The 22,899-nt window shown below is 40.0% G+C and overlaps 1 protein-coding gene across 2 annotated transcripts in view; it reads right to left on the bottom strand.

Moving 5' to 3' along the window:
* Window positions 1–4,996: 4,996 nt before the first annotated feature.
* Slc2a13 (solute carrier family 2 member 13) overlaps window positions 4,997–22,899 on the bottom strand; it is a 336,909-nt gene continuing 319,006 nt past the window's right edge. For both annotated transcript variants that reach the window (XM_048366441.1, XM_048366433.1), the window contains 3 exons: window positions 14,044–14,165; window positions 13,775–13,927; window positions 4,997–7,475 (listed from right to left, as the gene is read on the bottom strand). In XM_048366441.1, coding sequence (XP_048222398.1) covers window positions 7,249–7,475; window positions 13,775–13,927; window positions 14,044–14,165 — 502 coding nt within the window. In that variant the 3' untranslated portion in view covers window positions 4,997–7,248. The remainder of the gene's footprint in view (window positions 7,476–13,774; window positions 13,928–14,043; window positions 14,166–22,899) is intronic.

Here is a 22,899-nt window from a genome sequence, read left to right as displayed (position 1 = left end):
TAGAGCTTTATCTCAGCACAGTAAGGGGTTGTCGGGGACACTCGGCTCCAGGCGCTTCTCCCGCTGGCAGGAGGAGCAGGGGGCGTGTCCCGGGGGGGTAGAGCTGAGAATAGGTAGAGTTGCGAAACTGCCCGCCCTGAACCCCTCTTACCTTTAAGGCAGGACACAGGACACACAGACGATTCCGGGATTGGATTTATATAGCAGTAATGGCGGCAGGAAGGGGAGGAATTTGGAGCGGCTAGCTAGGCACTGTGATAGGCTGGTTAGGCTGTTCATCAAGGGTGACGTCATGGGACTTCCCCTAAGGGCGGACATCACGGCCCACAGGACCGCCTCTGGGTTGATCACCCGCGGCCATCTTGGCGCACACGAGGTCTGAGGCAGGAGGCGGGGCTGGTTAGAGCCGCCTTCGCCACCTTTCTGGTTCTGGACCTGGAGAAGGCAGGCGGGGCTAGCAGCCACGAGGCCCCAGGGCTGGAGAAGAGGCAGGCCAGCTAGGACCGCCTCTTAAAGCTGCAAGCCAGTGCCCAACAAGGGGTTACTGTTTTATTTGGTGTGGATTTCAAAAATTCCTTTTGCTAATAATGAAAGGGCTCTGAGTGATAGGTTACTGACAGATTTTCTAAATCTATTATTTCTTGACTATGAGTTCAAATAAGTAGAAATGATGCCTCAAATCATGTGAACTGGCAGAGAATGGGAAGGTTGTGCCTTTCAGAGGAAGAAAGCTAGTAGCCAGGCCACCTTAGATCATTCTAGGCAGCAGAGTGAACCTATGTCAGGCCTGTGTAGCTCCTCCTGTTGCTAGCATTTGTTCACAAGAAGGGACTGTCTAAGCAGATTGCTTTGCATGCCCTGATCTCTGGCATTGAGAGAACACCACACCAGGATGATGTCTGGCAGTTACCCAGTCCTTGGTCCTTCTGCTGCTTCTCCTTTTTACATACAGAGAAAGTGAGACAAAGGGTAGTTCAGATCTCACAGGAGTTTAATGGCTACCTTTTCTGAAGAGCACTACATAAGGAAAGCTTGTCAGCCTGGCCTCTATTTTGTATCTGTTGTTGTTATTCTAAGCCATTCTCTTGCAGTCACCACAGAACCCAGGAAGGGCAGAATTGATCAGCACCATTTTTACGACAAGAGACTAAAGTTACAGGCACAGTATACAGAGCCTTGCAGCCCTCTAAGTGAGGACAGTTAACTGAACTGATAGGACTGCACCTTGGAGCAAGAGGTAGCATTTCATGGAAGCCAGGCTGCTCTCCTCATGTGCTGTCAGCACTATCAGCTCCCTACTCTAAGTACTTGTAACTGGGACTGTTTAATTGCAAACCTTTACTCGCTGCTCCCAGTTTATTTTTGTATATTCAAACCTATGGCTCAGGTCCGTCTGAAGATGAAACTGAAGCGCTGACTACCCTTTTCTCTGCCCTTTCTTAATTTGGCATGACCTAGAGAAGCCCTAGAGTCTGGAACGCTGGTTTAAAGATCAGACAGTAAGTACAAAAGCTGGGATTGAGTGTTGTTTTTATTATTTTATTTTATTTAGTCAGTGTGGGGCTTGAACTCAGGGCCTAGGGACTGTCCCTGAGCCTCTGTGCTCAAGGCTACTGCTCTACCACTTGAGCCACAGCACCACTTAAAAGCTGGGATTGAATTCTAGACAATTTTGAATTTGGTCTGACCTCTCTAATAATATTCTGTAATAGTAATACCACTGATAGATAATACAGCTATACTACCACTATTCTTTATTATTGCCTCATATTTGTATTGAACTCCAAAATCCAGGGTTCCCAGGATTTGTTTTGGAGTCCAGGCACCTGACTGCTCTGGATATGGTTTTAAGTTATAATTCAAGAATTCCTTGATGCCTAGATGTGATGACATTCTAGATGAGGACCTAGAGAGACTAAGTTTTATGACAGTTTCCAGTGTGTGGTCATGGACAAGTCACTAAACTGTTCTGCATTTAAATCTTAGGATCAGGAAAGGATAGCAGTTTATCCCATAGGACTGTACAGTAAGCAAGGACTTTTCTGGCCACTGATCGCCATGTAGTACTCACTGTTCCTGTCATCACTCAGGCGAGTGGATCACTCTGTGTAATCTGTGGGCTAGGGAAGAGGCATGGTGTCTGTAGGACACTTGCTGATGTTAAGGGTCATACAAGCCTCCGTGTATCATCCGAGGACTTCTTTGGACTAAATTTATGGTCAGGCTCAGGATGACAGATGCTTTGTAGACAAAGTCTAGGGACTGTGTTTCAAGCATGTGTGTGTATTAATAAAAGAGTTATCAGCAAGCACTATGTTTCCACTTTAAAAAACTGAAAATGTTTGAAAGTAATTATCCATGATCAAAATAAGTGAACATTAAAATGAATGGGACTACATTAATGTATTAGAGGTAGATTGAAGATACTGCTAGTATGTAACCAAGATGCAAATTCCAATGAAGAGGTTTAAAGAGAAAAGTGCAAGGAAATACATGAGCAATGAATTATTTTAATTTTATTTTCATACAGTCTGGCACTGACACATTTTCTTAAAAAATGATTTAAATTTTACATAAAGATTGAACTTCAATAAAATAACTTAAAACACTGTCTCCATAAAAATACAATATTTTGATACAGAATAAGATAGGAGGACTTTAAGTATATGATACATACTCATGATTTTTAAGAGATATATTCCATATGTCACATGTAGGAATAAATCTATTTAACTGCCAAGATAGGAGAAGCATTAAACACTTATATAACATGCACTCAGAAATTAAAATATACAATTTAAAACACACATTTTAAAAGCATCAAACTTTTTGTTTAACTTAGATATATATTAGAGTTTCTAAGTAGGAATTTGAATACTTTTACAAAGAAAGATACATACAACATCAAGTAAGATCTTATAAAAGCAGCTAGGAAACAGTTGACATAGCAAACATAAATTATTATTTTGGTGAAAATTAAATCTGATCTTTCCTAACCTTTAAATGAGATGGAATGATGTTATACTTACTAAAATTGTAGAACTTTACAATTTTATTTTTTAAATTTATGTACTTTTTAATGTATTTTTAAAATTTATCTGAATGGTCCATTTCTTTTTCTTAGGTTGATGTGACAAAATCAAACACACTCACTTATCTAAAATAAAGTGTGACTATTACTTATAAATATTTAAAATTTTGTAATACAACAGGCTCTCCTTTATACATATAAAGATTCAGAGGAATTATATTTTTTACACTCACTAGTAAATTATGATAAAATACTTTCATGTGCTTCAAAAACAACATTCTTAAAAAAAAACACCTCTCAGAGGATGATTATTGGCACACAAAAAAATTCCTTCTCTGAAGAGATAATACAAGAAAGACTTGATAACAGCTAGCTGTTTAGCATTTTAAAATGATTGCTGTCTCCAGAAAATAGCAGCAATATTGGTCACCTCGGAGAACTGAAATGTACCAACAATTTAACACTGCTACTAGCTCAAGCACTCATTAAAGAAGCCTAATATCCCATTTTAGAAGACTGACAGATGTGACAGAATGAAGAACACTAAAATTAATCCAAAGGACAATTCTAAGTGTTTTTGTAGGCAGCAACTACACATAAGCCATATTTCATTGCTCACACAGAGAACTTACTAGGTATTGAATAAAGTGCATGCTATGAATTCTCCGCCTCTGGCCTGGCTAGGTCATCTCATTCTTTTATTCCTAATTCAGTGAAAAGGTCTGAATTCAGCAACTGAAAACTTATCACAAAGTCAGTTGTTAGGAACTTACTATAATTTGAAGTAACTTGAAAAATAATTTTAAAACCTGACTAAAATAAAACAGTTCACTATTATTTTTGTGCTAATGTAATCAATCACAATCCTCCAATTTCCCTACTGCATCACAGTGTCAATGGATCTGTTAGTATAATGCGGACAACATATGGGCAGTCTTTTCTAAAGTAGCATCTCATCCCCACCCTAAGGATTTATGAATTATTGTTTCAGTTTTACTTTGTTATTTAAATAGCAAAGGATAAGGTGCCAAAAATTTTGCCTCATTTTTTTCCTTCGGCTCTATAGTAGATACTCAAATTACAATAAACAATTACAAACTCTTTGCTTTAATGGATTTCTCAGTTTAGAATGAAGAACAAAAAATATTTTAAGACGATGTTTTAAATCTGGCTCAGTGATAAAATTCAATAATGAAATAAACTTTAGTGCTATTCTCATATAATATGGCTGGTAAGAAAATCTAAAATGGAAGCATTATCTTTAGGTCTTTCATATTAAAATATTTTAGCTAATGACAAAGGTATAACAATCAAAATTAGATTGAGTGTTAGTATTTTCCTTCATATGTAAACAAACTTTCTGACATCACATTTTACCATATGAATTTATACGTAGACAATAAAGTGCTTTATTCTCTTAGTCCTGGAGCAGATCAGCCATCTTGCAGGCCTCAGCACCACCACAGCCTTCTTCATTCCATTTTCCTGAAACATACTGCACCCATACTGACTGCAATGACTTTAGAAATCAGCCTGCAATTTCTGTCAAAAGCATGATGAATAAAATCTGTATCTGTTTGAATATGTCACATCACATCATCCCATGTAGAAATTATCCTTAAAATCTGTTTGATATTTTGAAAGTCGATAATGGTAGCCAATGATACTCAGAACTTAAAAGGTGCACTATATTAAAAAAAACTTACAAAATTCAAATGGTTAATCTTTAATGTGCTATAAATGCTTGAATCTAAAAAAATAAATACCCGGGCTGAGAATGTGGCCTTAGTGGTAGAGTGCTTGCCTCCTATACATGAAGTCCTGGGTTCAATTCCTAAGCACCACATATACAGAAAAAAGACAGGGGTGGTACTGTGGTCCAAGTGGTAGAGTGCTAGCCTTGAGCAAAAAGAAGCCAGGGACAGTGCTCAGGCCCTGAGTCCAAGCCCCCAGGGCTGTCCCCGCCCCACCTGCAAATACCCTAATGCTCTATAAGGCTCCTTTTCAAGTTTTGTTTTTAAAAGTTATAATTTTTATGCTGTGCCTGTCATGTCCTGCAGAGATGCAGAATCTTAACAGCACTGTGAATGTGGGGCGGAGCTAGGAGGACTGAGGCTCATTTTCCCTGTTATGCACATTGATAAATAGAAACCTGAAAACCTCATTTCCTATGTCAGGGAAAGCAGGCCACGTTCTGCCTTAAGAAACAGTGAGTCCAGTTGCTCCTTTAATAAAGTTGATGTGCAGTAATAGCACAGCTCAGGGTAAGAATATTAAGGCTAGGATAAAGAGAGGAATTGAGGCAATTATTTGAACAAATCAGGAAAATAAATTTTTAGAGCACTTTACTGCTCTCAAGTATATTTTTATTCACAATATTCTGATTGTATCACATAATAGCTCATTTTCACTTTACCTGTATGAAATGTTACGAGTAAGAAATTTCTCATGGGTTAAGAAATAATTTACTCTGTTAAATTCTATCTGTTTTTCTGGCAAGAAACATTAATATCCTCTTAGAAATCAACTGTCAAAGCACCTAACTCAAGGGAAACCTCTAAAATACTACATTAAAACATGAGTGACCAAACAGAGAAAACATTTTTTTTTTTTTTTTGGTTGAAGGATATTTAGGGCACGAAAGTGACTAGTTAAGTACTCTGGTGAAACTTGCTTGACTGAATTCCCAGCCTTCAAATTGTGATAGGAACAAGTGAGACTTGAGAAGAACACAGCATCTTGGGGACCAGCTAAAGCACTTTTCACTTATCAAATACTGATAGTACCTTATTCTTACATGTTTAGAGCATATTAAATCACATCAACTGGTGTATTCCTCTCTGCCACAGAACATTCATTCACATTTTTGTGAGAATTAGCAAATGATTTTGTGAATTTAGTAACCACCATGACAAGAATTATGAATTCCATGATGTATACAGAAATCAGTCAACACTTCGGAAAGACATCGTTGGAAAAGTCAACATTTTTTATGGATGTGCTATATTAGAACAATCAATTTTTAGACAAGGTAAAAAACCAACCATGAGAAAAAAGGGAAACAAATTTATGTACCTTGGGCTTTTGGCAAATGTCAGAGAAAATGAGAAAAGGTATGTAAAATAAAAGCTAGTTTATATTTCTAGAGTTACAAGAAGGTCAAGGCCAGAAAAGTGACACGGTTCTTAGGAAGAACTAATAAAACCCAAGAAAAATAAGTGGAATGGTTTTAACTAAACATCAAGAACTACAGAACTATTTCGGGCACTGGTTTCTTCCATCTCTTTTGTTGCAGAAATTACTGTTTGATTAAACAAAAGAAAAAATAATCTGCCAAGATCCATCTACATAACACCAATGAAGGCACAGGAGAGGAGGAGCTGATGTGTTGAGTTTGGCATGAACAAAAACACACCCTGAAATACAGTTATAGATCTGGTGCTATTTTGCAGTTATAATTGCATTCCTAAGTGACTAATGAATGAGGAATCTATAAAAATCTCATCTTTCTTGCTCTGACAATAAAATATTCTTATCAAAACGTGCTAGTGTATCTGTGTAAATATATGATGCAATAAAGTATGAAAATAATTCCTAGAATACCTGCTTCTGATAATGTTCAAAGACCCTGTGTGGAGTCAGGCTCTAAAGAACTCAGTATCTGAGTTGGAGAGAGAGAAAAATCAAACAGAGAACCCAATGGCAAGGACAGCTGTGGCCTGGTAGGACACGTATGAATTTGTTGATGAAAGCTTAAATGGAATTACTTTCTAACAGGTGAGAAGAGAGAAAAATTTAGGGCCAATCAGCCATGTTTTGGACATAAAACACCCTTGGACCATCCCAAACATTTGTTATACATATACATAGGTAATCTGCCTAGATTGTCACTGACTTGTTATTACCACTAATAATTATATATGGTCTTAGGAATAAAGGGTACCACTGGAGTCACTGGCTACAATATTCAGTTTAGACTACCTCAGGAAGGAATTATACACATTTGCTTAAGAATTATTAGATTAAAATCTCTATAAGTATTTTTACATTTCATTATTATGATTGTACTTTGACTTTTCCTTCTATCAAATATTCTAGAATATGAAGTCATTCATCATGAGACTGGAAAGAACCAGGTTAGAGCAGGTTGTGAGGTCACCAATTGCTGTTCTTCTCCCCTACATTTGTTTAAATATGCAACTATCATCAGCTGAAAGTTATTCCACATCAGAAGCATCGTTGTCAGAAAGATGGTAGTTACTTCCCTTCACCCGAATGTATTCAATGTATCTTCCCTCATCCGAATCAGATGCGCCACATGTACATAGCCTGTTGTCAAAGAGAGATTCAATTTCCTCTAATTTTTTCCCTTTGGTTTCAGGAAGACAGCCATAGACAAAAACAAGTCCCACAGCTGCAAACCCAGCATAGAGGAAAAAGGCTCCTGCAAGATGGAAAAAAATGTGAATATATATATGTGTGGGCTAAAGTTAGAGAGACATGATCTTGACAACCACCCCCCACCCCCGCCTCCCGAAGTCAATTATTTACAACCAGGGTGTGAAAGGAGACTGAGACACTACTGCCACCTGGGTTATCCCTGTAAATATAATGAAATTTATATTTCAAAACTCAAAATCATTTACTAGCAATAAGGGGCGAAGAGATAAGTTCCATTGTGAGACCTTGCCTCACTCCCATGACTGGGGGCGGGGCTTTCTTACAAGTGTCATAGCATAATAACCTAGCAGCATTTTGACTGTAGGCCTGCAAGTCTGTATCTTACCCACTAAGACCCTAGGCACTTGGCAGGCAGGAGAGAATATCTTTCTTCATTTTGAGAACCAAGTGCAATCATGACATTGGTGAAGTAAGACCTAACTGGAGCCCATAGCTACACTATCTTTCCAGTCACTCAAAACCCTAGTAGCCCTCTCTGCTTTTTCTCTTTTAATATATTCCAGTTTTTCTTCAGAGCACTTAGTTTAAACTGATACACACTACGAATGTTCCTACTATGAGTTCAGGTAAGTGTTGATGTAAGATTATGCAGTGAATGACAAACCAACAGCAAGTATAATTCTAAATGGTGAAAAACTAAAGCCATTCCCTTTAAAATCAGGAGCAAGACAAGGATGTCCGCTCTCTCCCCTTCTCTTCAACATAGTACTAGAATTCCTAGCCCTCTGGCCATTAGGCAAGAAGAAAATAAAAAGGGGACCCAAATAGGAAAAGATGAATTTAAACTTTCTCTCTTCGCAGATGACATGATCCTATACCTAAAGAACCCCATTGACTCTATTCCCAAGCTACTAGAGCTGATCCACAACTTTGGCAAAGTTGCGGATATAAAATAAACCCTCAAAAATCAATGGCATTTCTATATGCTAATGACCCAAATGCTGAGGCTGAAATCAGGAAAGCAACTCCTTTTGCAATAGCCTCAAAAAGCATAAAATACCTAGGAATAACCTTAACCAAAGAAGTGAAAGACCTCTATGATGAGAATTTTAAAAACATGACAAACGAAAATAAGGCAGAACAAAGGAAATGGAAAAACCTCCCATGCTCCTGGTTTGGGAGGATTAATATAATCAAAATGGCAATATTGCCAAAGGCTATCTACAAATTCAATGCAATACCCATTAATATACCAACACCGTTTTTTAATGAAATAGAGGAAGCAATCCAGAAATTCATATGGAACAAGAAAAGACCCAGAATAGCAAAAACAATCCTAAGCAGAAAGAACAGTGCTGGAGGAATTACAATACCCAACTTCAAGCTGTATTATAAAGCTATAGTAATAAAAACAGCTTGGTATTGGCACTGGAACAGGCCTGAAGACCAATGGAACAGAATTGAAGACCCAGAAATGAACCCGCAGAACTATGCCTACTTAATCTTAAAAAGAGCCTTCTCCGATGAGGAAATGAGAATGGCCCAAGAGACATATGAAAAAGTGCTCTACATCACTGGCCATAAAAGAAATGCAAGTCAAAACAACATTGAGATTCCATCACACCCCAGTAAGAATGTCCTATATCAAGAAAACTAACAATGACAAATGTTGGAGGGGATGTGGCCAAAAGGGAACCCTACTTCATTGTTGGTGGGAATGTAAACTGGTTCAGCCACTCTGGAAAGAGGTATGGAGATTCCTCAGAAGGCTAAACATAGAACTCCCCTATGACCCAGCAGCCCCACTTTTGGGCATCTACCCAAAAAAACCACAAAGAAGAACACACTAAAGCCACCAGCACAACAATGTTCATCACAGCACAATTTGTCATAGCGAGAATTTGGAACCAACCCAGATGGCCCTCAGTAGATGAATGGATCGGGAAAATGTGGTACATATACACAATGGAATTTTATGCCTCTATCAGAAAGAATGACATTGCCCCATTTGTAAGGAAATGGAAGGACTTGGAAAAAATTGTACTAAGTGAAGTGAGCCAGACCCAAAGAAACATGGACTCTATGGTCCCCCTCATAGGGAATAATTAGCACAGGTTTAGGCTAGTCACAGCAGAGGATCACAAGAGCCCAATAGCTATACCCTTATGAACACAGAAGATGATGCTAAGTGAAATGAACTCCATGTTATGGAAACGACTGTTATATCACTGTTGTAATTACTTTCAACATGCGATGTGAAACCGTAGATTCTATTATTGATGATCCTCCTATATCCGCTTCTTGTGGTTGTACATTCACTATCTGTGTATCCTATCTGAGTACATTGGAAACCGTGTATACAGGTATTAGAACTAGGAAACTGAAAGGGAATACCAAAATCAAGAGACACAGGGTAAAAAAGACAAACGATTACAAAAGCAATACTAGCAAAACTGTTTAGTGTAAATCTACTGAACAACTAACTCATGGGGGGAACGGGAAAGGAGGATGGGGGAGGAGGGAATGAGGGAGGAGGTAACAAACAGTACAAGAAATATATCCAATGCCTAAAGTATGAAACTGTAACTGCTCTGTAATCAGTTTGACAATAAAAAAAAAAGGAAAGATTATGCAGTAAGGGTGGCACAGCCACCAAGAGGAAGAATTACCTGGCTGTGTTTTCTGTGTCAGTGCAGTAACCCTGGATGGATGAGGTATATGAAGGTGTGGTGAGTCTGTACATATTTCTAAGATGGCCTTTCCTTTATAATGTAATTCCCAGTTAAAACATAAGCACATATTTCCTCTCTGCTGGAGAACAACTAACTAGGATGGAATCCCTGCATAAGTTTTGGCTCTTAGTCCAGAGGCTCCTCCTGCATATGAAATGGGGCAATGAAAAGACTTGTGTGACAAATGACTGGAGAAGGGAGCTCTTGTTAAGTGAGTCTTATCAGTGTGTCTTCTGGAGAGTTACTTAACCCCTCCGATTTAGCTCCCTATAAAGTGAAATAAGATGATTTCTCAGTTCCTGTTCAATTGCTGGCAGTTTAGGGTTCTAGAATAATTTATCCCCAGTCAGGAGCGGGTATAGGAGAGTTGATGAAGAGCTATTTGAGAAGGAGACTTGCTCTTCTGTCATCTCCTTAGGGCAGAGCTTGGGGAGTGGAGAGCCATCTGTCAGAATTTGGTGTACGTGGGTAACAGATCTCAAATAAAATGCTAAACAACATAAAGCATATTTCAAAGTCAGTATATACACTAAACAAGCATAGATGTTAAAGAACTGACTTAAATTTTCTCAATCTTGCCCTAAGTCTTACTGTTAAGACTACTTACTAATCAGCTACAGAAATGTCTTGACACAAAACTATGGAGGAAGAGTGCTGTTGAAAAGACCATCCAAAATAATCTGCTCTGAAGAGAAGCTGTGAGAAGATACAAGGGTACAGATAAATTAGAATGAAAAAGAAAAGAAGTAATGTGTGTCATAAGCCCATTAGAAGTTTGGGTGTTAGAACTTAGTATGCTGTGATGATTTTAAACAACTATTAAATGGTTAGGGAAGGGAAGTGGTTTCTAAGGACAGTACAAGGTAGGATTAGGGTAAGTTTTCATGCTAGGGTGATGCTGATAGGCTAGCTTAGAAAATGTCAGAATTCTACTCCATTAAAGAAAAAAAAGGAAACTGTCTTCTAGGGACAGAGAAGTGCAAGTATAATAGGTAGGGAATCTTCTTTCTTATTTTCTTGCTAGTACTGGAGCTTGAAGTTAGGGCTTCATGATCTTGTTTGTCTTTCTTTTGCTTAAGGCTGGCTTTGGGGCATGATCTTCATACCCCAGCTTCCTGAGCAGCTGGGATTACATGTGTGAGCAATGGCTCAGAAATGGAATCTTTAGCAATGAGGGACAGAGAAAAGATGGTTGATCATGATGATTACACAGAGTAAGTGCAGATAGGAAAACATTTTGGATTAAACCTGACTGCTAAGCTGCAAAATGTATAACAAGCAAACCTAGTTTGGCTTTACGTAATCATTTTTATCTTTCCTAATTTTGGAAATTATGCCACTGCTTAATTGGAAGTAACAAAATCTACCAAACCATCTAAACTCCTATAAAAACAGATGAATTAAGACAACTGTTAGAGATGAGAGATTTTTGCTTATAACCTAGATTCCCAATGTCATCCACTATCAAGGCAATGTGACTAAACACAAGACAAATAAGCTCTGAAGACTGCAAAGCAAGCAAATGCCAAAGTGCAAGTGAAGTGGGGATTTCCTGTGAGACCTCTGGCCACACCACAGAGAAGTGTGGGCAGGCCTGCTCTGCCTCATAGCCATCAACACTGGACTCTCACCCCCATTTACTCCTCTTTGGAGGGAAAGGGAAAAAGAAATAATGTCTGTAACAAATGTGCTACAAAGTATTTAAACAGTGAAAAGATTTCTTAGCATTTTTTTGAAAGCAGTAAATCCTGTTAGCTATATTCTAGGTTAAAATAAACATTTAATTGATTTATACAAATGAGGAATAAAAGACCATGTTTGATAGAATTTCAATACCACAATTCGGGAACTTTGATCTATTGGTCTCCAAGTAATATTTTTAGCCACCCATGCTATATAGAAAATAGTATGTTGGCAGTAAACATTGTTGAAGGACATTCAAGGCAGATCTATGGTTTAGAAAGAAAGGATCAATACTTGAGCTCTTAGGAAACAATCAACAAGGAGAGAAAAAAAAGACATTGACATTTGAAGAGAAAAAGATCCCTAAGATGTATTGTTAGCTTGGTGCCAGGAGGCCACACCTGAGATCCTATCTACCTGAGAGGCTGAGACCCAAAGCCAGGCTGGGCAGCAAAGTCCAATAGTCTCTTATCTCCAATTAACTAGAAAAAAGCCCAAGTGGAGCTGTGGCTCAACTGATAGTGCACCAGCCTTAAGCAAAAAACCGGAAAGAGAGCACCCTGGCCCTGAGATCAAGCTCTACCTGGCACACCAAAAAGGTATATTCTTATATTATGGAATATAAAAATACAGCATGTAAGATTAAGATGATACTCAGAAGAGAGAAGGGACTAACCAGAATTAAACTATTTACCCCATTGGAGAGTTACACACTGAGTAGACCACTGTGTTGGCAGGAAGGAAAGTCCATAAAGCCAAAGATTTCTGGTTGGGTGTTGAGGAGAGCTTGCTTATGTGCCACACAAGTTTCACTGTTGCCCCAGCTCTTCCAGCAGTATAGACTCAAGGAGTGGTTTGCTACCTACCTATCATGTCGACTTCATTATTTGGACTATGAGTTTCCATTTGATATAAAAACAGCCCCTTGGGATTGTTAGTGTCTATGTAAGCCTTCAAATAGTTCAACATTCTCCAGAATCAGAAAATATAAGTAAATAATATTCTGTTTATACTTAGCATGTCATGAAGATAAACTCATGAGATTACATAAAAATAAATTGCAAACTGGGATAAAGTGTAATATTCTATTTATGTATGTGGCTTAAAGTGCATTTCCTTTCCAAGAAAATCATTATTTCTTCATATTCTAAGTGGTGATTGGCAGTGAAGAGTTTTAAAAAGATGAAAACAATGAACAAATAATATTAACTAAAAGCAAATAGCCAACCTAGCATGTCCAGGAGAGAGAGAAAAGAGATTTTTTAAAATGTTTTCTCATAGTCTTCAACAAATGTGTTTGCTCATCTGGCAGAATCCCTGATGAGAAAGGCACAGCCCTGGGACTTAGTCCTGAGGCAGGAGGGGACACCCAGAAAACCTGTTCTGGTAAGAAGGAGTTTCAGTGCTCCAAGCATGGGGTGAGGTAGGGTCTACACATTCCACATATACTAGAGAGGCAAGAGTGAGAACCTTACACTTCCCCCTTCAAGAATACTGTCCCAACCTAGAAAATCACGTGGACAAGGCAGGAACCTTCTTTGTGCCCTTCGTAAATGAGATTTGAAGTAGATTTGCAAAGTGCTTCTTTAACCTAGTCGTTTCTGTTATTGTTTGCTCTGAACTCAGGTTAGTGCACGTTTTCACCCAGCTTTGGAAGTGGTGGTGCTGGTCTCCAGGGACATGGAAATGACTGCAGCGAGGCCTCCACAGCACAGGCCAAGCCTGGATGTCTGTGTGCTTAAGCAAGCCAGACACATTCAGAGACAAAGACTCCATGCTAATGAGGAAAGAATTCCCCTTATCTTTCCTCAGATGCAAGGCCAAGCCCTTTGGAGAACAAGCTATTTCCAACAGCAAAATATAACCAATAACAAATGATAAAATAGTAAAAATTAAAGTAAGTATGTTGGAGAAATTAAGCTCTTACCATAGTATGTAAGATACTCTGCGGTGTGTAAAAATGTCAGTGAAACCACAACATTACAAATCCAGTTTATTCCAGATGAGCATGCATTGCCTGTGCTCCTAGCCCACAGTGGGTATATTTCAGAATTCACAGTCCAAGGCATTGGTCCCATTCCTGAGAAATAAAAACAGAACTTCAGGAAAGATTATGTAAAGAATATGAAAAATAGTAGCATATTTCTCCAAAAGGAGACAATTGAACACAAAAATAACAACAGAGCTTCGGCTTACCAGGTGCAAAGAAAACCAGATATAAAATGAGCCCCACAAGCGCGGTCCAGGAGTAGGGAGTGGGGCAGAAATTATAAGCCCAAAACACTTCTTCTGTTTTGAACCTGGTTTCATTTTCACACCTGAAAAAGAAGTATTGTAGTAATTAGTAATCTAGTGTTAGGACAGAGGTGTAGAAAGTCATGTGGTTATATTGACTGTATCTGGACATCTTTTAAGACATTAAGAAAAAGGTTCCAAAATATTTTTCTTTAAAAGAAATAATGAGTTAGTATGATAATACTAGTTAACTAGATAATTAACTAGTATACATGTGCAAAGAGAATATTTTAGAGTTAAATATTATCCAAGCAAATCACACAGCCAGATACCACCTCATATCCATCGGAGCTAATTTGTAATGTGGAAGCTATGCAGATCTCCTCAGGCACACCTGAGTCATCGGCTGTACAGTCAGCAAAAGACCCAAATCTGAGAACCAGACCTTTTCTGTCTGGAAGGTAGAGATGATCTTATCGACTATTTTAAGGATTATAGAAGGGTCATGTAAAAGGGAGGAAGAATGATTATAGTTCATTGTGTTAACATCTCCTTTCCATCACACAGAACTTAATGCTTTTTACCTTCATTGCTTCAAAAGATGTTACTTATTATCTCCCAAACACTGTTAACCCTGTTGTGAGTGTAGACAGTATTTCTGCCTGTCAACTTTCTTGTATGTACTGGTACTGATGTTTAAACTCAGGGCCTCACACTCCTGCTTAGCTTTCTTGCTCATAATGGTGTTCTAATACTTGAGCCATGCCTCTGGCCTAGCTTTATGTTGGTTGATTAGAATGGAGTCTCATGGGCATTTTTGATCAGACTGGCTTCAAACCTTGATTTTCTAGGTCTCAGCCCCAAGCGTAGCTGGGATTACAGGCTTGCGTCACCGATGCCCCGCTCTTTGCCAACCATCTGCTTGTTAAGAATGCATTGAGGAACTTGCAGGAAGATAACGGAGGAGCAGCAGAGCCCTAGCTAAGCTCCCTCCGACATCCCAGTTTTATCACTCCAGAGAAACTTTCACTCCTAGAAAGACAGCCCAAGTAAGTTAAAACAGTACAGGGATTCTGGCCAGGAAGGAAAAATCAACTTTGCTGGCCTGAAAACACAGATTTGGGCTCCAGACGACGTCCCACTGCCATGCTAGCACCAGCACAGCGCCCAGCATTCCACGCACCTAAAGCACACAGCGGCGACTAGGAAGAAATCCTGGCAGACAGACGCCGATCACAGGCTGAGCATGGATGGGCCGAAATCACAGAGAAAGCGTGAGCACCCCATGAAAGACATTCTCACTCGCACCCACAGAGCAGCTTCTGGAAGCTAGCCCTTCCCTTCACCCCCAGAGCAAAGCGCCATCTTTGACACTGGCATACACCTGGTCAGACCGGACTGGAATTAAAGTGGGCCAGGGGAAAGCGAAGACAAAGGGGCCATCTCTGAAAAGGGAAAGAGCGACTGAACTGTGAGAGCCAGCTCCACCCAGGCGGGAAGATCATTCCTAGGCCTTGGCTCACAGACTCAGGCAAACTCAGCCAGAGCTGCCCGGCTCAGCACCGCCCCACTGACGCTGTGGCTACCGACTCTCCAGCAGGCAGAATTTCTAAAATCAAACTGGAAGTGGCAAGCAGCTACTGGTGGCACTGAACAATCAGACTGGAGAGTAAACAGTTCCAAGAAAGATAAATGTCCCCATTACAGAGGTAGCCCAATTTCCACCTGCAAATGGAGCTGAGTTCCACAGCCAGCTCTGCCCAGGAGTCCGCCCCACCCAGGAGGGAGGAACCTCCCCAGGGGCAAGTGACTCTTAGCTAGGTAAAGTAGGAAAGAGGCACCCCGCCGTGCTAAGTCCACAGCCTGTACAAAGCCTGGCATTAAAGGCAGAGGCCCCACAGCAGATGGGAGGAGCCATGGTTCCTGAGACTGTTCTGCATCCCCCATCTACAGAGGACACACCAAGTCCTACCTACAAGCTATGCAAAACACAGAGCCACAGGATTTAACTAACAGGGGAGGAGGGTCAAAGCAGATCCAACCCCTGCAAACTGAAAGCAAGTCAAACCAGCCAAGCAGCAGGAAAAAAGACTGTAAATCATCGGAAGGAAACCAGACACTGGAGAGAGCCTACCCAAACAGGGAAGACTCCATTTTAAAAACATTTTTAAAATTTTTTATTTTTCATTTTTGAGTTGTCGTTTGTTTTTTGTTTTCTGTTTTTATTTGTTTTATTTGTTTTTTTCTTTTTGGTAATATTTTTGTGTGTGTTTGTTTTCCTTTATTTTTTGCTTTGTTTCTCTTTTCACATTTTCTTTCTTTAAAATTACTTTCCTTTGACTAATACCTTTACTATTTTCTGCAGACTCTCCATTGTCTATCATTTTAACCTCACTCTTAACCTCCTTCTTTCTACCAATTCTACTCTTCTCCACCTTTCCACATCACTGAAACTAAACCAAAATCATCACCCCCATTCATTTTACTCTATTCTCTTCACTACTCCTAACTTACCCTCCTAAATTTACTTCCAGGAACTCCAGACTCCACTGACCCCTGGTTATCAGATAGAGAGTATCCCTGTTCAATCTGAGTAAATCAAAGGGGTTCATAGAGAAATCCCACCAGTCCAAAAAGAATTTAATATAAGAACAAACATTGCTCATAGGATTATAGCGGTAAATAAGTAACTACTGAATACAGGGCTCAGGGTTGGTTGTTATATTAAAATTGTATTTTTGGGGGACACCAAATTTGATTTTATATACAAAAAGAGAGGGAAGGGAAGGTCTGCTTTAGGTCTTAAATGGTGCTCACAGGTAATTGTAGACTGCCATTTCCAATCTAAATGGGCAGAAGAAGCACAAAAACAGATGGCAAGCCAGGGAATCTCATCTCCCACGCAAAACAAGCAGGAAGCAAAGCAGTCAATCGAAGACCTAGAAGAGAACTCTCAAAATGCTCTACAAACACTACTGATAAAAATGTTAAATGAAAAGTTTGAATCAATATACCAATCTGTCCATAAAGTAATAGGGGATTTCATGGCTTCCACAAACAGAAAGATAAATGAACTTCAAGAGTCCAATGAAAAGATAGCTACCCAGCTAAAAGATTTGAGAGACAGCACTCAGAACCAAATTAATGAAGTAAGGAAGTCCACACAGGACCTAAGAGAAAATTATAGCAAAGACATGGAAACCATCAAGAAAGACCAGTCAGAAGGAAGAGAGATTCGAAATCAAATTGCTAGCCCACAGTCCAGACTAGATGAAGCAGAGGATCGAATCTCAGGAACTGCAGATTCCCTAGAATCTATGGAGAAAGACAAAAAAATCAAAACAAAACCAATCCAACTGGCAAAACAGATCACTCCAGAAGCTCCAAGATACAATCAGGAAGCCCAATTTAAGGCTAATAGGTATCAAGGAAAACCTAGAGAAAGAAGTCAATAGAATAGGCAACCTATTTAACAGAATATTAGCCGAGAACTTCCCAAATATCCAGAAGGATAGGCCTATCTAGATACAAGAAGCATTTAGAACCCCAAACCAACCAGACCAGAATAGGACATCCACCAACACATTGTGATCAAAACAAGATCAATAGAGTCCAAGGAAAGAATCCTTAAAGCTGTTAGGGAGAAGAAAATAATCACATATAAAGGAAAAGCAATCAGAATTATCCCAGACTTCTCAGCAGAGACCATGAAAGCAAGGAGAGCCTGGAATGAGGTATGCCAAACCCTAAATAAAAATAACTATCAACCAAGAATACTGTACTCAGCTAAACTCTCATTCATAGCCAAAGGTCAAATAAAAATCTTCCACAGTAAGGAAAAACTGAAACAATACATCTCCACCAAACCAGCTTTCAAAAAATCCTCAAAGAGTTACTACACAGGGAAAATAATCAAGCTCACAATACAGACAGAGAAATGGACACTAAATAGAAAACCAGAATATTAGATCAAGAATTGGGAAGACACAGCTTTTAACAAGATAGCTATAATGAAAGGAACAAACGATCATCTCTCAATCCTAACTCTCAACATTAATGGACTTAATTCTCCAATCAAATGACATAGGCTCATAAATTGGATCAAAAATCAAGATCCATCTCCTCTCATCCCCTGCCATGTCCAGATAGGTTTCTTTTTGGACCGTTTTAACAGTTGGGTCTTGGAGGAGCTCCTTTGTTTTGGGGGACAGGTTGTCACTACCACATGGCCTGGATTGTCTTCCCTACTGAATTACATATTATCAGCTATAGCCTCAAATTGTTAAAATATCTTCCACTAAAGCCTGTAATCCTATCTACTCAGGAAGCTCAGATATGAGGATCATGGTTCCAAGCCAGCCTGGGTAGGAAAGTCTGTGAGACTCTTATCTCTAGTTAACTAGTAGCAAGCTGGGTTTAGAGCTATGGCTTAATGAGTAGAGTGCCAGTCTTGAGCGAAAAAATGCTACAGGACAGGTGCTAAGCCTGACACCTTAAAACTCTTAAAGTTGTTCCCTTTATTTTCTAAAGTGAATGAACTTGCTTCTTTCTTAAAGAATTGAGGATCTTCAATTCAACCATCAATGTTTATCTTTCTCTCCTCAACCTCTACTCTTCTGTTTCTCCTCTGATGTCCACTGGCAGCTCTGATTCCCTTCCTACCCATGGCGGTTCATCGCCCTGCTTCCTCTGGAGCTGATTTCTGGAAGTGTCTGCTCTCTTTCTGCTTGAGCCTTCCCTTCTCTCCACAGCACCAGAGACTACTCCCCAAATTCCAAAGAGGTCCACACTCGTGAGCTCTGCACACTCGGCACCTACAGGGCTCCTCGTAGGCCGGTGAAGCATTTGTGCTATATCCTGAACTTGCTTATACCAAGTCATGTACAACTGGCCTGTTACTCTGTGTTAACCCTTCTCCTTCTTTCTCCTCTTTGCTTTTATACCTAGTTCTCTCTCTTCAATTTATACAACAAAAAGACAAATTGTGCATAGTCAGGGATTTCATGATGACATCCCCATACATACCTATGGAACTGTATTCTGTCTATCACTCTTTCCTCTCCACCTCCCTAGTAGTCTCCCTTCTGTCACAACCTTGGCTTTGTTGTTTTCCCCTAGCTTTCACAAATGAGAGGACACAGGATAATTGCCTTTGTGGGACTGGCTTATTTTGTTTCATAACTTCGCTGCTTTTGAAAATTCCTCTTCTGCATCTCCATTTCTATATATAGGTATCCTCTAAGGTTTTTTTTTTTTTTTTCAAATTTTTATTATCAAACTGATTTACAGAGAGGTTACAGTTTCATACGTTAGGCATTGGATACATTTCTTGTACTGTTTGTTACCTTGTCCCTCATACCCCCCTCCCTCCTCTAAGGTTCTATTTTGGGTTTATAACCTGTCTCCTCATCATCCCATTTAATTGTAGGACTCTACTCTCCAGATGGATGGCCTCGGTAGTTTACTCTAGCTTTGACTTTTTCAAACTCTACTGATAGGATCTAGGGATCTGCATGTGCATGCGTAGATACACCTACAGTGGCAGCCCAGACAACATGGCCACAGTGAAATGTCTTCTCTCAGAGGTGGGATGGGGGGCTGCTCTGAGTTCAATCTGTGGATCACTTACCGGCTGTGCTCATTCATTTAGCTCTTGTATGTGTCAGACAGTAGAACATCTGTAGGCAAAATAACCACTACTCTATTTACAGAGTGTTGTTTGGTGGGAACAATTGTGTGCCTGCTTCCTGATCTGCCAAATGGGAGAAGACTGGCACGGGCTGCTGGAACAGTGAATGCTCCCATCCGCACGTGAACACTGCCTCTGCCTGCGTGCGTGTGCAGCCTGCCTGCCAGGTGGCATATGCGTAAGTTATTATACTCCTAGTGCCCATCCCTATGACATTTATATTTTAATTAACGTCACCATTCTCTGAGTTGGATGACTTAAAAATACTGAGTCATCTGCAGCACTTTCATAGCCATTAGTGAGCCCCAAATACTTTTCTGTTTTAGATTTTCTAGAAATAAATAATTATTTATTGTCTAAGTGATGTACAGAGGGGTTACAGTTACATATGTTAGGCCATGGTTACATTTCTTGTACTGTTTGTTACCTCCTCTCTCTTTCCCCCCTCTCCTCTCCCCCCATGAGTTGTTCAGTTCGCTTACACCAAATGGTTTTTGCAAGTGTTGCTTTTGGAGTCGTTTGTCTTTTTATCCTTTGTATCTCGATTTTGATATTCCCTTTCACTTCCCTAGTTCTAATACCAGTATATACAGTATCCAGGGTACTCAGATGAGATACAGTGATAGCGTGGGTACAGGAAGGGGATACAAGAGGATCATCAACAAAAGCTACGGTTTCACATGGCATATTGAAAGTAATTACAGCAGTGTGTCATAGCTTAAATATGGAACCAACCCAGATGCCCCTCAGTAGATGAATGGATCAGGAAAATGTGGTACACATACACAATGGAATTTTATGCCTCTATCAGAAAGAATGACATTGCCCCATTTGTAAGGAAATGGAAGAACTTGGAAAAAATTATCCTAAGTGAAGTGAGCCAGACCCAAAGAAACATGGACTCTATGGTTTCCCTCATAGGGATTAATTAGCACGGGTTTAGGCTAGTCACAGCAGAGGATCACAAGAGCCTAATAGCTATGCCCTTATGAACGCATAATATGATGCTAAGTGAAATGAACCCTAAATACTTTTGAAATCTGAGTAAAAAAAGCACAGTGGCAAAAAGTGTGGACTTCTACACAGACTTAGGTTGCAGCCCAGTGTGGTAGCTCATCCCTGTAATCTCAGCTATTCAGGAAGTAGAGATTGAGAGGATTGTAGTTCAAAGCAAACCTGGGCAAATTGTTAGTCCCTTTCCCTGAGCAACATGTACATGCGGTGTTCCATGCCTGTTCTAATCCCAGGGTGTGTTAGTAGGAGGGCTGTGGTCTGAGACTAACCTGAGAAAAAGGCACAAGACTATCTGAAATATCAGTAAAGCAAAGGGCAAGAGTGGGACTTTCGTGGTAGCATGCATGCCAGGCAAGTGCACGACAGACCCCGAGTTCAAGCCCTAGGACTGTAATAATAATAACTAATAATCTAGGATGTATGTGACCAAAGTGTTTTTAAAAGCTTTGCTGTCCTCTGCAAAGTAAGGATATTCCTGGCACAATACACAGAGTTTTGAATGAATGAATTCCAAGAATTTCACCTAGTACAGACAGGAAACTACAGTTCCATTTCATATAGGTTGGGAATGTTGCTTGGTGGTAGAATGCCTTGGATGTTAAGGTCATTGGTTTGATTCCCAGCCTCAAATATAACTACAAAGACACAAAGATACATACACAGACACACACAGACAGACAGACACACAAACACACACATATGCTCCTAGACATAATTTCTTGACTATTTGCATCAGACCGACCCTAGTTCAGACTTCCCATTATCTATTCCTGATGGCCCCTCCCTTCAGGCTCATGATTTTCTTCTAATTAGTGGAGTTCAGCAGAGGCAACAGGATATCGTGATTATGTGTGTGAGATGACACTTGGCTCAAGTGTTGTCTTACCTTGCAGGCTGGCTAGGGGAGGACATGGGGGGAGCATCAGTAGCAGGAAGGGTGCTCAGTTTTTGACACAGGGCCAGAGCTACTGAATTCTGCTAACAAAGGCTGAGCCTCAGGAAACCACAGCTTCAGCTACACCGGTCCTCTAGGCAGAGAACCAGGTAAGGTGTGCCTGGGTAACTTAGGTTTTCAGAAAGGGGTAAATGAAATAATATAGTCTTCTTTTCCCTGCTTCTAGCATCCCTTTCTTTGAGTTGTCTGAGCTACCTCATTGCTCAAAATCTACTACAAAACAGAGCCTGCAAAACTGGCCTCTAGCCTGCATCTCTTCTCAAGTAAACAAAACCTGTTTCCCAACCATATCTTCCAGGTCTAGTGTCTTCTGCTCATGCTGCTTCCATTAACTCCTGTTACTACCTACCCTCAAAATGAGCCTCAGTCATCTCCCCTCTTTCCTCCTCTCCTCAGCCTTCTTTACAGCAGGCCACACAGGGCTCTGGGGACCTGCCGAGTACTCCTCACCCACTCTTTAGGCAGGTCTCTCTTGGGCTCTGCAGTGTGCCACAGGGCTCACTGGAACAAGGTTCATGCAGTTTGTGTGGCTTTGTGCAAATTATGTAATGTCTTCCTGTCTCAATTTGGTATTACCAAAGAAGAGGTCCCAATCAAGTTGTTAAGGTGATAAATGCCTAGTACAAAGAAAGCCACTGGTAATTGTTTCCTGAATCCATAGTGATTTTGTCTGGGTACCATGTTTCACACCTGTAACCCTATGGAGACTGAGATCTAGATGACTGTGGTTGGTTTGAGACCAGCCTGGGCAGAAAAGTCTGTGAGACATCACCTCCAAAATCAGCAAAAAGTCATGGTAAAGATATGGCTCAAATAAGTAGAGTACCAGCTAAGCAAGTATGAGGCTTTGATTTCAAATCCTGGTTCTGGGGGAAAAAGTACTCAATTTGTATTCTTTTTCAAAGTTACAACTTTTAACCTGTAGTACATCACAATACTCTGGAGCTAAAAGGTTACCGAATGGAGAATGAAGCCTTTTTATGAGTATGTGAGAAGACAGCATTAGACACAGACATATCCTGATAGCTCCCCAAGATCAGTAACACATATAACACATCATCTTAATTGTTCAAAAGATAAAAATAGATTGCATTGTTAAAATCTTAAATAAAAAGCGGGCACCGGTGGCTCATGCCTGTAATCCTAGCTACTCAGGTGA

The sequence above is a fragment of the Perognathus longimembris genome, chromosome 1 (assembly GCF_023159225.1).
Source record: "Perognathus longimembris pacificus isolate PPM17 chromosome 1, ASM2315922v1, whole genome shotgun sequence".
Classification (NCBI taxonomy): Eukaryota; Metazoa; Chordata; class Mammalia; order Rodentia; family Heteromyidae; genus Perognathus; species Perognathus longimembris.
Note: the sequence above shows the minus strand (reverse complement) of the source record. Positions and strands in the feature narration are given on the sequence as shown.